Genomic DNA, 14,024 nt, shown 5'->3' with positions numbered 1-14,024 from the left:
CTTAAGATTAATCCTAAGTTAGGACAAGTAAAACTGGTCCCGACTCTTTGTGAAATCGACCCCTGGTATTGTATTCAAGTAGCTGTGGGAGTTAACATTCCCATTTGTACACCAAGGTATAGCGAAGCAACCATGGATATTTGTTAGTACAAAAACAAAAGTAAATCACTGGCCCAGTTCTGGCACTCTCTCTTCTGGATTATTGTTACTGAACTTACCCAATTGGGAATATATACCCGATTGGGAACTTTAAGCCTTCCCTTTATTATGTCATGTGTGATTTTAAATTGTTTGTGATGTACAAAAATGTGTGGATATATCGTGTGCTTTTGGCTACCTGATATTTATTAGTTTTATAAAAATTTATTTTTGAGGAAACTGCATGGTGGATTTATTTCTTTGATTCAAAAAATATATATTTATATATGATTTAATGTTTGGAGGGTGTTATGGATGAATAAAGTTGGTGTTTTTACTTTCGTCAAATGTTGTGTTTTGGAGTTTGTTTCTTGTGTTTGGGTTTATTAGCCAAAAGAAACAATATATATATATTTGACAAATGGCAAGTTGAATCTTTTTGCTTCTATGTTTGTCATGGTATCAAGAATTGATCCCCCCCCCCCCCAGATTGTGTTTGCATTTTTGTTAAAAGGCTTTAAAATGTTTCACTTTTCAACCATTGCATCATCCTCAAAATTGTATGCAACTCAACAAAGAATTGTCCATAAATAATAGCATTCTTTGCCACGAAATTGGCATTCAACCAACTCATGAATTAACCCAAATTTCCTTGAAGTTTATGAACTCTTCTAATATGTCCGGGTTGGCACTGTGCCTATTTTAAAACGTTTTTTTGATGTAATTTTTTTGTAAGTCAAACCAAATCAATGTGCTGATTAAAGAAAACCCAACACGAAAGCAAACGCGAACACAATTATCTGTTGATTATGTGCAATAAAATGTGTTTGTTAATATTATTTCGTATTGAGTCAGAGTGGCACCTCCCCGCGGGTAGTTGAACAGAAACGCCCCTAAAAGGGGTAGTCATATAACGGCACTATCAGACAACATGTTTTGATTATGGCATTTAAATGAACTTTGACCCAATCTCCCATAGTTCCGTGCGTCCATGATGTACTGCGCGCTGCCATTTTGTTCAATTCGACCAAACTTTTTGCACTCCGGACGAGAATTTCTACGTTTTCCCTATCCGTTTCTCACCAAAATTGGGCCATTTTGGTGGCCTCACCCTGGGTCATGAATGCCTCTCACACGCAATGAGCAGAATTCATCCCTGAAATCGGATTTGGAGATTGGGCAAAGAAAAAGGAAGACTTCGGGAAACAACCACCATCACGGTCACGACAGAAAAAGAACAAGGGACGATTTGTGCGAAGACGACGAAAACCTCATCATGGGAGAAGCTCCAAAACGGGCGAACTTTTCAGCCTTAAGCACCTCAAATAATGGGTTCACAAGTAGAGCTTCCCCTCTAGTGAACAATAAACCCGGCAGCTCTAAGAAGCTTGTAATCAAGAATTTCAAAGGTAGGTTTTGCTGGGTGAAAAATGTTGTCTAAAAAAAGGGCAAATGTCATGTGATGGTCTCCAAAATCAAAGGAAACTTTATTTATCAGTTTATTATTGCATTTTTGTTTGTAATTTTGACGGTTGAAATGGGGTATCATTTGCACTTACATATGTAGTTAATTAACAATAATTATTATTAATTATTGTTGTCCCAGGGATGTCAGGATTGTTACATAATATTTAATTTTGCTTTTCCTTTTAAAGTTTTAATTCAGTTTTTGTAAACTTATTCATAAATAAAGGGAGTTGACGTTTTGATGCTGTGCCTAGTCCCTAGTCAAGTGGTAGTGCTATCAACATAATTTTCATGAAATACAAAAAAAGAAAAGAGAGAGTTTTTAATGCTCAAGTTGTATACACATAGTAATAGTAATGAAATACTTCAACATGTTCAATACACAATCAATTTACTGTTATTCTTTGTCTGTAATTTTTATCACACTAATAATATCAACAGGACAATATCAATAGCCATTTTTGGCAAAAAAAAAACAGCTGTATGAAATTGGGTCCTTGTCTGCTGATCAAATACTGGTCGAACACCTTTAAGCACTGTAGAGTAAGTCGGTAAGAAAGCATGTGTACATACGTAGGCCTATAATGTATGCTGACTTGAAAAATTACTAAATATTTGACTGTTCCCATTGCATTTTTTTCAAAAAGTGAGGCCAGAGTTGCCAGAGAACTACCAGGAACAGACATGGCAACGATTGAAGGAAGCCGTGGAGGCAATCCACACCAGCAGACCCATCAAATACAGCTTGGAAGAGCTCTACCAGGCTGTGGAGAATATGTGCTCCCATAAGATGTCTGCTGCCCTCTACGACAAGTTGAAGATAGTCTGCGAGTCGCATGTCCGATCGCAGATTGGGCTGTATACGGGATATCCTTTTTAATCGAAACTGATTTTTTATCAAGTTGTTCCCCCCCCCCTCCTGATGTCAAATTAGTTTTCAAATATTATCTTTGATTTTAAACTTTCTTGCAGCTGTCAACTTGCCTCTAAATCAGGCATGTGATTTCTCAATCTTTAACAGGAAATCCGTTTTGTTTTCCCCCCTCCCCCCATAGAATTTTTTTTAAATCAGCCACCAGAACTTGGGAGTCTGATGCATTAAATGACATGCCATGACACGTCGCAAATAACACCAACAAATTCTGGATTTGTTTACATTCAAATGGTTTGTACTGCCCAATTTAAAGTATCCGTCTGAAAATCTGAATGTTTTTATGTCAAGTGTACAAGTTTTTGTTGGGGGGGTTTTAATTGATTGTTGCTCTTTCCTTAACTGTCAACTTACTGAAATCCTGGATAGCCTCTCATATCTCAAACAGCTAAACACATGTTGGTTGGATCACTGCAGACAGATGGTGAGTCTTTCTCTTTTTTGCAGGATCTTACTATGTTTTTAAAATTCAGGAAAGTTTCGAATTTCATAAACTTATAGCAGGCCTGGAAATAACCCACAGCACCCACAGCAATTGCCATGGTGCCCTGAGCTTTTGCTGTGGTGCCCTTTGCGAGGTTCCTGTACAAATTGACATTTCCCTCATAGAGGTGCCCCCGTCAGAGAAAAATTGCTGTGCCCCTGTTATGGTTTTCGAGGGCTCGCTCTTAACACTAGCTGGCCGTACAAAAACTACCATGGGCTAATAAACACCACTTCTAAACAATAGGCCCACATGTTCAAAGTCTAGGCTACTAAAACTTCCTTGGTGGAAGTACCTAGGCCCGGCAAGTACACTGGAATGCACAGCTCCATGTAACTAGCCTGGTGGGCTACTTTACAAAAAGCTTTTAAGCACAAGGCGCAATTGGGATTGTGAGGATTTGAAGACTAAAGTTCCGACGCATCGCTATTATATGTTGAATGGCTTCTGACTTGCACACCTGAACTAAGATATTGACCGAAGATCAGACAAAATAGGGAGACCGCCAACATAGGGTTAGAAAGGTTACCTGGGTTAGTTGATATAGCGCTGACATGTTAATCTGGAGGTCGCATGCTCAAGTCCTAAGTGAATTTTTCTTTGTACAACCCTAAATTATATTCTGATTTGTTTAAAATAAAATTGTTAATCTTTTTTTCCACAGATCATGATCAGAAGTATATTTCTCTTCCTCGATAGAACTTATGTCCTTCAAAACTCCTTTGTTTCTTCACTCTGGTAAGTGTCTTGAAATTCGTCTATCCAAGTTCACTGCTGTTTAACCTCAGAACACAGAACAATCTTAAACGACAGCTCAAAATTCATCTCTTCAAGCAGGCATTTTAATCCTGGACTTTTGACTTTGACTTTGCCAATAGCCTTGAATAGCATTTTTGGTCAAATACTCTGTGCTTTATAAGTGCTGTTTATTATTCTTCTTAGTATTATTAAAGGTACATGTGTAGGGTCATAGATTGATAAATACTCCGCAAATAATTGCCATTCAAAATACACTACCAGGGGTTGTTACAAAAATAAACCCATCGAGTTGCTAAAAACTAAGTTATCAACCAAATAAAAGTATTATGTATTTTGAATCAATCAAACTTGGGCAAAATCAGCTTTTGATAGGCACCTAACTCCCTCATTTTTTCGTTATAGGGATATGGGATTGGATCTGTTCCGCTCCCACATCATCAGCAACAAGACTGTGCAAATGCGAACAGTAGAGGGCCTCCTTCAACTGATTGAGAGCGAGCGAGGCGGCGATGTCGTCGACCACAGCCTTCTAAAGAGCCTCCTCAGGATGTTGTCTGATCTTCAGATCTATGAAGAGGCGTTTGAGAAGAAGTTCTTGGATGCGACAGAAAGGCTCTACGCTGCTGAGGGAAAGCAACTTATGCACGAGAGAGATGTAAGTTCTCAATTGGGTTCTTAACATCACTTGGGATCATTTCCTTATAATAGCTAAGGGTGTTATACATGATTGGTAAAGGAAAAGAAATTGTTTGTTTTTATGAAGACTAGAGGCATTTGAGAATAAATTCTTGGATGGGACAGTTCAGTAAGTTCTTTTTCCTTAAACGGTAAGGTGGTGTTAATATAAATGTTTGAATAGTGGTTTTCCTACAAAGGGAGCTGTGTACCGTCGGCAGCAAATTTTGAGGCCCTGTATAAATGTACATGTTTATAGTGTTTTAAATTCCAAACATTTTGTTTTGACGGATTATCAAACATCCTTCTCTGTTTTTATTTGTCAAGGTTCCGGAGTACTTGGCCCATGTCGACCGTAGACTAGAGGAAGAATCTCAACGAATAATGTACTACCTAGACCACACCACAAGAAAATCGCTAATAGCCTGTGTTGAAAAGCAGCTAATGGAGACGCACATCTCGATGATTCTCCAGAAAGGTGAGTTGATCTTGATCTTTGGTTCTCTGAGCTCAGTTTAAACAATCTGCGCATGGAGAGTTGAGCTTGTGTTGTGTCATTACCAAAGGGGTCTAGCTTGCCGGACCCCTTGTTTGACTGACGTCAAATTCGCCTCACAGGTCATTATTACATGTATGGCCACAGGACTCCTATGATCGTGATGATAGTTCCTCTTCAAAAGTTTAAACAAGGTCTTCAGAATATTAACTTCTTGTTGTTTATCTTGAATATAAATGCCCTAACGTGCTTTCTTGAGTATTATGAAGGATTTTATCTTGATGATTTTTTTGTGAAATTTTTATTAAAAAAATAATGGGGAAAAAAAAAAATAATGATTTTCCATATCAACTGAAATTTGCGCATATCCCCACCCAATTTGCGTGATTCTCAAAATGCTATGTTATGTATGGGTAGAACCCTTGAATAAGCCTTTTTGAGGTATGGAGGACAGAATTGGAGTGTACTGTTTGGTTTGGGTTAATACACACACAGTTACCCAAGTCTTAAAGTGTTGTAGCATTGTGTTTCGCCATGTACTTTAAAAAGGCGTATGGTTTCAGATTGATGCAGGCATTCTCTTTAAAACCTCTGCCTCATTTAGCTTGCTCTTTTTGTTTTGGAATTGAGGATCTTGCCTAATTGGATTTGTTTTTGTTGTCATTTCTTCAGGTCTGGATGAGCTGCTGAACTTGGACAGAACTCAGGATCTGTCGTTGCTTTACAGTTTGTTTCAACGCACCAAGACTGGCCTAATAGAACTGTGTCAATATTTCAGTGCCTACATAAAGGTATGTGAAGTGACCCCTCCCTTCCACTCAGGCCCCTCCCTCTAGAAACGATATCAGTTTTTTATGCCCCAAAGTTTGCATCTTAGAAGCATTACTGTCAGTTCTGGTTGTAGCTCAACAAAATTGACCAGACTTACAATTTTTGTTCAAGACTAGAATTTAAATGAGGATAAATGCCTGCACAGTTAAAAACACTTGAATTGTTTAAATTTGGATAAGCACTAAGAGCAGATTTGTCTCATTTGATTTTGGGTTAGAATACTTCAGTACTCAACAAAACGAAGATTTATCAGACCGAAGGTCAACATTTGAACAAAAAACCGAAGACCACTGGCCACTGTGTATTTACAGTGCAGGGCTAGAAAAGATCTAAAGTACACAACTCAGCCCTGTTCATACTTTTTGCGAATGCTTCTTGACTTGTTTGGTCATGCATTTACTGGCCTGATGCTAAAAATTACTGGCCTCAGGCCTATGGTCCAGTGTAAATTCCGATGCTCTGCGACGGTCAAGCCACAGTTACTAATTTTGTAACATGCTAGTTTTGCATTTTCAGAAAACCGGCACGACAATTATCATCAACCCTGAGAAGGACAAGACAATGGTACAGGAACTGTTAGACTTCAAGGACAGGATGGATAACGTCATGACGGAATGCTTCACAGAGAATGAAAAGTTCTTCAATACCCTCAAGGAATCCTTTGAGGGCTTCATCAACAAGAGGCTCAACAAGCCTGCCGAGTTAGTCGGTAAGACGGAGAAACCATTTCTTGTTTATTTTTTGTTTATTTATTTATTTCAGTCGTGAAGCCAAGGATTCGCAGAAAAGGAAACTTAATCGGTATCACTGACTCACTCACTCTACCGCATAGACAGTTGTTGGGGTGTCATGGCAAGTGGTTAGGAGCATCAAATCGTATTCAAGTTCTGGTGTTTTAAGTCATCGAAGTGTGGGTTAGAATCACGGTCATGGCTGGCAATAGTAGCAAGATGCTTTACTATATTGCTTCTCGTCGCCTAGTGGTAATAAGGGTATCTGTAAGGATTAAAATTCTTTAATGAAGCTTTCCTGTAATGATCACCGTGCAAAGTTTTAGATCCTTTTCACTCTGATGATCCTCTTTTATAACACTTTACAATCAACTCTCGTTATAACAAGGTTGCTGGGACTGGCCAAATTACCTCTTTATAAGAGGACAGCAAAACAAAGAAACACAGTGCAGAAATGAGATGGAGGACTTCAGAATGTACTTTTTATAAGCAGATCCTCTTCTTGACAGTACTCTTTGTAAGGAGTTTGACTGAAATAATTTTGTGTACAATTCCCATCTAGCTAAGTACGTGGATAACAAGCTAAGAGCTGGAAACAAAGAAGCCACTGAGGAAGAACTTGAGAGACTACTGGACAAGATAATGGTCATCTTCAGGTTCATACACGGTATGGACAATTCAAAATCATTCTTTTATTCAAGGCACTGAACACGTTTGGTAATTGTCAAAGACCAGTATTCTTCACTTGGTGTATCCCAACATATGCATAAAATAACAAGCCTGTGAAAATTTGGACTCAATTGATCGTTGAAGTTGCAAGAAAATGATGAAAGAAAAAACACCCTTGTTGTACAAAATAGTGTGCTTTCAGATAGGAATAAAAGGCATATTAGGATAATTAGAATTAGGCTATTAGAATAATAGGAATAATAGTCTTTTATTTTTTGAGTGAGAAATTACCTCTTTCTCAAAACCATGTTACTTCAGAGGGAGTCGTTTCTCACAATGTTTTTTACTATCAACAGCTCTCTGTTGCTCGTTACCAAGTAAGATTTTATGCAAATAAATATTTTGAGTAATAACCAACAGTGTCCAGTGCCTTTAAAGCATTTATTCACACTTGTGGCTATCATATTTACATAGACCAAAGCAACAGCAAGTACATGAATTTGTTTCCTCGTACCAACAGGTAAAGACGTGTTTGAAGCTTTCTACAAGAAAGATTTGGCCAAGAGGTTATTGGTGGGCAAGAGTGCATCAGTAGATGCTGAGAAATCAATGCTGTCTAAGCTCAAACAAGGTTAGCTATTATACAAATATTGACTGCTTCGAGTGCTATGGTTAAAACTAGCACCGAGGTAGTCATAGTTTTTAACCATTGCAAGAGTTAAAGCAGTCAATATTTGTTTTATAACACCCCAAACATTTCTAAATACTGTACTATTAAGTAAAGACCTGATTGCTACAATCCACGGACGACGCGAATACAGACTGCGAAAACTTTTACTGTGCTGCATGTAGTGTCATGTAATCCGAAATGGTTACAGACTATTAATTTATCATCCTCGTACACGCAACGGACGTCTGGGTGCTGCACGCGGTGTGCTAGTCTCCGGACTAGCGCACGGCAAACCGATGCACTATCACACGACCGCCGTATAGTAAAACTAAGATATATCATGTGACGCGCTCTAAACCAATGAAAAGGCAGAATATTGGTAAGGGGTGTTATAATACACACTATGTCTAGTTTTTCATTTTTGTTTTTCTTACTAAACTCATAATGAAAACTACTCTGCTGATTTAAAGGGACACGCTGGTGTTATAATACAAACTATGTCTAGTTTTTCATTTTTGTTTTTCTTACTAAACTCATAATGAAAACTACTCTGCTGATTTAAAGGGACACGTTGCCTTGGAATGGGTGAGTTGGTCTATTGAAAGTGTTTGAAACCGTTGTTACAAAACATACAAGCCTGCTCCGTTACGGTTATTGGGAGTTAATGAAATAACTATCGAAGAGTTTATTCAATTTGTGGAATCTGATTTTTGTCAGATTTAATCATTTTTCAAATTTTATTTTTCTACAGAATGTGGTGGCGCTTTCACAAGTAAGCTAGAAGGAATGTTCAAGGATATGGAACTATCAAAGGACATTATGATTGCATTCAAGCAGGTATGCAAGACAAATTGTTTGTTCCAAGACACTGGACACTATTGGTATTTACTCAAAATGATTGTAACGGGCAATGGAGAGCTGTTGATAGTATAAAACACAATGTGAGAAACAGCTCCCTCTGAAGTAGCATGGTTTTTGATAAAAGGGTAATTTTTCACTCAAATAATAAAAGACTTCAGCTGAAACCTTTTAGTAAGCATCTGAAATCACACAAACAAGGGTGTTTTTTTCTTTGGTGACCAATTGAGTCAAAATTTTCACAGATTTTTTTTATTTTATGCATACATGTATGTTGGGATTTACCAAGTGAGTACACCAATTGAGAATGCTGGTCTTTGACAATTACCAAACATGTCCAGTGCCATGGTTCCAACAGCAGAGCTGCCAATTTTCTCTTTGAAAACAAAACAAAACAAATATACATTAAAAATGTGTGTAAAAGCTTCCTATTTTCAGGAACCGGAACGCTAAACAATTTTTTTTTACACATGGTCTTATCTGATGACAATTGAAATAAGTTGGCGTTTTTATTTTATTATTTCAGCATATTCAGCACCAAAATATTCCCGGTAATGTGGATCTAACAGTCAACATACTCACGATGGGCTACTGGCCGACGTACACACCTATGGAGGTGCATTTACCCGCAGAGGTAAGAGAATTTTTTTTCTTTTGTCATGGTGTGTAGGTTTCCAGGCAGCAAGCCGCTCCGCATAACCAGTTATTCACCATTTGTTCTCCACTGTTTCTTCATTATTGTTGTCGCATTTATGTGCTCATGGGGAAGATATAAACAAGAAAACTTAGGCAAGGGGTCTATTCTTAAACCGTCTTAAAGAGAAACTTGTGAGAATATTTTCCATTTTTTGTTTTGAAGATGGTGAAGCTGCAGGAGATATTCAAGCACTTCTATCTGAGTAAACACAGCGGTCGTAAGCTTCAATGGCAACCCAACCTAGGACACTGCGTTGTGAAGGCACAGTTCAAAGAGGTAAACAGTTGTAGAATTTCCGTACTGACCTAAAATCACTGAGTGATAATATTCTGTGACATTGCACAAACAAAATGCCATTCAGTATTTGTTTTATACACATTTGACACATTTGTAACTCTCACGTTTCCATTGTTTGAAATCAGCGATGACGGCCAATAAAATGGGTCTATTATTCAATTATATAATTTCCTTCTTGTAGGTTAAAGAACTACACGTGTCACTGTTTCAAAGCCTGGTTCTTCTCTTGTTCAATGAAGGGAATGACTACACACTAGAAGACATCGCCCAGGCTACCGGCATTGGTTCGTTCATAGTGTATAATAATAAAGCTTTGTTTATTAATGTCACTTCGGGGATAATTTTCAATGTTCAATCATTAAAAATGTAATTAAAAATACGATGGAAATAGACAGTTAAAACTGCAAACAAGTTTACTCTAAATTGTGGAAGTCCTTGCAACCTCGTAAAGCACTAGATTTATGTTAATACTTCCCTTTTTTATTGTTTGCTTCAATGGTTCTGTGTTTTTATTTGCAGAAGATACAGAATTAAGGAGAACTCTACAGTCCCTTGCTTGCGGTAAAGCTAGAGTAATCACGAAAACACCAAAGGTACGTGTGCTAATCTAAGGATTTTGATTCTTTTTGCATGACTTATGAAACTGAAACTTTTAAAGGTAAATCACATTTCATTCATCTTCATTCTCGTTCTGTTTTGTGTCGTACAAAAAGTATCCTACCCCTTTAAGCAGCTCTATAAGGGCACTGTTTAGGATGAGCACTTCTCCTTTAATGAGAGTAACGTGTGCTGGATGATAGATCTGTTGTAGCTTTTTCATCATTTCTGTCTTCTTCTGTTGTTAGGGGAGAGACGTCGATGATGGGGATAAGTTTTTCTTCAATAATGACTTCAGACACAGGCTCTGCAGGATCAAGATCAACCAAGTCCAGATGAAAGAAACGGTAAGTTGCTCCAGAGCAGGATCCAGTTTTACCACGCATCACCAAGCTCCATTTCCCGCCTCCATTTCCCGCCTTCGTGCATCAAGCTAATCCGCCTCCACAGTACTTAAGCAGCATGCAGCATCAGAGTCCAGCTTTCTCCAGAAGACGGTCAAAGCATACTGATCGAAACGTTGAATTGAAACCAACGGTTCTTTTCAGAACTACCCCAACTCATTAGAGATAGTCATTACATGGTATTACCGCAAACCTTTCTATATAATAATTATCTTGTTTTCCTTCCCCCCCCCCCCCATACAACAAGGCGGAGGAGCAATCCAACACACAAGAGAGGGTTTTCCAGGACCGGCAGTACCAGATCGACGCTGCCATTGTCCGGATCATGAAGATGCGCAAGGCTCTCAACCACACGCTACTGGTATCGGAGCTCTACAACCAGCTCAAGTTCCCCGTCAAGGTAAAGTAAAGATTCAGGCCTGAAAAGATTGCTCTGTGATTTGCTACTTGCTGGGTAGATTATGTTCTTTTGAGAACTTGTCTTGGTTAAAATTCTACTATCGCTGAGTAGATATTTCGAGACTTCTCTACTCCCGCAGCATAGAGTTTCAGAATTCGTAGATTTCTCAGTTCTGAAAAGAACTGTCCTGCTTATTAACCACTACCTGGGTGGAAGGTAGGAAATTGGCTGAGACTACTATTTAACCTTTAGTGGATTGAGGGGATTCTCGTTATTAACATCACTACTGTGGAGTGAGTTCTTAATTGATCTCAATGTTTTGACTAGCTTGCTCTGGTCATAAGTCCATTTTTATTAACTCTACCTCTGTTTTTCTGTGTGTATCTTTTGCAGCCGTCAGATTTAAAGAAGAGGATCGAGAGTCTGATCGATCGCGACTACATGGAAAGAGACAAGGACAATCAAAACCAATACCACTATGTGGCCTAGACTCACCCCTCAAGCTGTTCCATAGCACCTGTCATGCAGACTGCTATTGCAATGAACTTATTCTGTGCAGGATTCCATGGTTGTGTCTTGTTGAGAAGACTAACTCTATAATGTGCTAGACTCCACCACAGTCGTTCTTTTGGGAGGTTTTGGGTCTTACACTGTCACCATCACCAGTCAGCAAGTGTACAAATGCTTTGTGTATGAAAGATATCAGCTTAGTCGATTTGACTTCTGGTGTGTGGAGACTACATGGATAAGAAGGTGTAAGGATTGTGTAACTGCAAAGACTAGTCTCCAATTCAGCCTGCGGTGCTTCATTTTGGAGAGGGTGGCCCATCGATAAGGACTGAGACACATGAGCGGAGACTACACATAAAATTTGTGTTGTAAATGAAGTGCACAATGCTAGTATCCAAAATCAGCCTGCTTGTTTTGTGTTCCTTTTTTCAATGAAGCAGCTATTGTCAAAATCCAGCACAGCAGTTATAAGTGATTTTTGTTGTTTATTGTGTGTGTTTGTTGTTGTTTTGTTAATTTTTTTTTTTTTTTTTTTTGGGGGTAGGGGTTTCATATAAAAAGAAATCCGATATGAACAAGAGAAAGTGCAAGAATAAAAGTGTTGGATGCCTTTCCCGGGTAATTTGAGTTATTTCTTTTGGTTTTGAAGACTTTTTTGTAAACTGAAAACTGAATTTCCAATGTGACTAGATCCAGCATCTTTTATTCTTATACGTGACCTGTTTTGTTTTTGCATGAGTAAAGTTGAGTTGACACATGTAATTATTAACAATGCACCATGTATACCATCATGCCAAAGTGCTTATTTAACTTAAAAGATGCCCAAACCAGAACACTTGTTTTTATAGTTGACCTTATATGACAAGAACATTAAGGGTAGGGTTATAGATTGTTTTTATGTCAACATAATTGTGATTTATAGGCAAAATTTAAAAGAAAGATACAATAAAAGTTACATGTGAAAGTTTCTGCTGGTGTTAACTTGCTGGGAAAACAGCAAAAACTTTCACTTTAGTTTAAGATGTTTCCCAAAAGATACAATAAAAGTATGTGAAAGTTTCTGCTGAATACAGTGCTAACTTGCTGGGTAAACTAAACAGCAAAAAAAACAACACTGCAGTTTGCGAAATAATCCCTGTTTAGCGAGGTGACAGCAAGTACCAATCGCATCCGTCCAGCCGCAGCATTTGCTAACAGACACCAACCCTGTGAAATATGAGAATCGATTCATCAATCGTTTCTCAGATTCAAATTTGTTGGGGTGAAAAATTATCCAAACCATAATTACTTCAAAAGGTATCTTTCTCAAAATAGTTTATACTACATTGTTTCAACAGCAGCAGGTTTTTTTTGGAGTACAGACCCTACCTTTAAAAAGCAAGTTGCTCTTAATCAATTTTTAAACTGCCCTAACTAACCTACATGTATGAATGAGAAATTTGTACAGTTTTCTGATTGGCTCCTGCGATATGATTGACAGTTATGTTGCCAGCCGGTAATCTATACACAAGATGGGTTTTGTTTTAAAGTCACTCCATCAGTGGGCGGGACCAATTTCTTTCTCCTTTCTGATTGGCTGAGGCAGGAAATGATTGGCAAATTGCCCCAACTAACATGTGGAATGAGAAATTTGTACAGCTTTCTGATTGGCTCCTGCGATATGATTGACAGTTATGGGTTTTGTTTTAAAGTCACTCCACCAGTGGGCTAGAACAATTCCCTTCTCCATTCTGATTGGCTGAGGCGGAAAATGATTGGCATTGATTTGGTACACAGAGTTAGGCACAATGTTATTTCTTAGTTATGTGGTGGTGATAATTATATTGAATTTCTCCTATCTTTGTCTTTTGTGTATTTTTTGACAAGGGAATAAGATGTTCAATATTTTATGCATATTGTTTGTAAACACTGCTATAACTTATTAATATATATAACTTATTATCTGACCCTTCATTAACTGGTTTTGTTTGCTTTAAAGTAAACTGGTTTTAAAGAGTAAATAATTGTTTTCCCTTCAAACTTATTTTGATAACACTAATTGTTTACAACACCAAAAGTGAGTGCTAAACATTTTGTGAAGAAATGGCTGGGCTATTGTATTAAACTTCTTAAAATGTTATTAAGTAAATAAAGTACACAAAATGTAAATACAACTTATGCGGTTTGTTTTCAGTTATTGTGTGCAGAAATTAAGGGCCTTTAATTTGCAAAAACGCGTCACCAATCTAGTGAAAGCGCCCTCTGTCGTGCAAAAACTTTTATAAATAAAATCAAGCAAAACTTACAGTTCAAGATAACAAAATGCATCCTTTTCACGTTTGCTTATGATATTCTAGTTAATTTGGATAACAATATATTCAAGCTGCTTGCAAGGTACTTCTTTTCCGAAGCTAATATTAAAATTGTTTTC

General features: G+C 37.8%; 1 protein-coding gene across 1 annotated transcript; it reads left to right on the top strand.

Annotated features, from left to right (window-relative positions):
- Nucleotides 1-1,115: 1,115 nt before the first annotated feature.
- On the top strand, nucleotides 1,116-13,767 carry LOC117298438 (cullin-4A-like). Its single transcript, XM_033781700.1, has 18 exons — nucleotides 1,116-1,547; nucleotides 2,253-2,472; nucleotides 2,891-2,960; nucleotides 3,685-3,758; nucleotides 4,182-4,434; nucleotides 4,782-4,932; nucleotides 5,623-5,741; nucleotides 6,298-6,490; nucleotides 7,075-7,179; nucleotides 7,702-7,812; nucleotides 8,603-8,688; nucleotides 9,236-9,343; nucleotides 9,569-9,682; nucleotides 9,885-9,987; nucleotides 10,223-10,296; nucleotides 10,549-10,647; nucleotides 10,952-11,104; nucleotides 11,498-13,767. Exons 1-18 carry the CDS (start codon nucleotides 1,262-1,264, stop codon nucleotides 11,591-11,593), a joined length of 2,415 nt encoding a protein of 804 aa, XP_033637591.1. The 5' UTR covers nucleotides 1,116-1,261; the 3' UTR covers nucleotides 11,594-13,767.
- The last annotated feature ends 257 nt before the right edge of the window (nucleotides 13,768-14,024 follow it).

This window comes from Asterias rubens, chromosome 13, assembly GCF_902459465.1.
Source record: "Asterias rubens chromosome 13, eAstRub1.3, whole genome shotgun sequence".
NCBI lineage: Eukaryota > Metazoa > Echinodermata > Asteroidea > Forcipulatida > Asteriidae > Asterias > Asterias rubens.
Note: the sequence above shows the minus strand (reverse complement) of the source record. Positions and strands in the feature narration are given on the sequence as shown.

Coding starts and splice junctions, on each gene's coding strand:
- LOC117298438 (XM_033781700.1), top strand. CDS start 1,262: ATGCCTCTCACACGCAATGAGCAGAATTCATCCCTGAAATCGGATTTG. Junction 1,548..2,252: donor TGTAATCAAGAATTTCAAAG/GTAGGTTTTGCT, acceptor TTTTTCAAAAAG/TGAGGCCAGAGTTGCCAGAG. Junction 8,689..9,235: donor TTATGATTGCATTCAAGCAG/GTATGCAAGACA, acceptor TTATTATTTCAG/CATATTCAGCACCAAAATAT.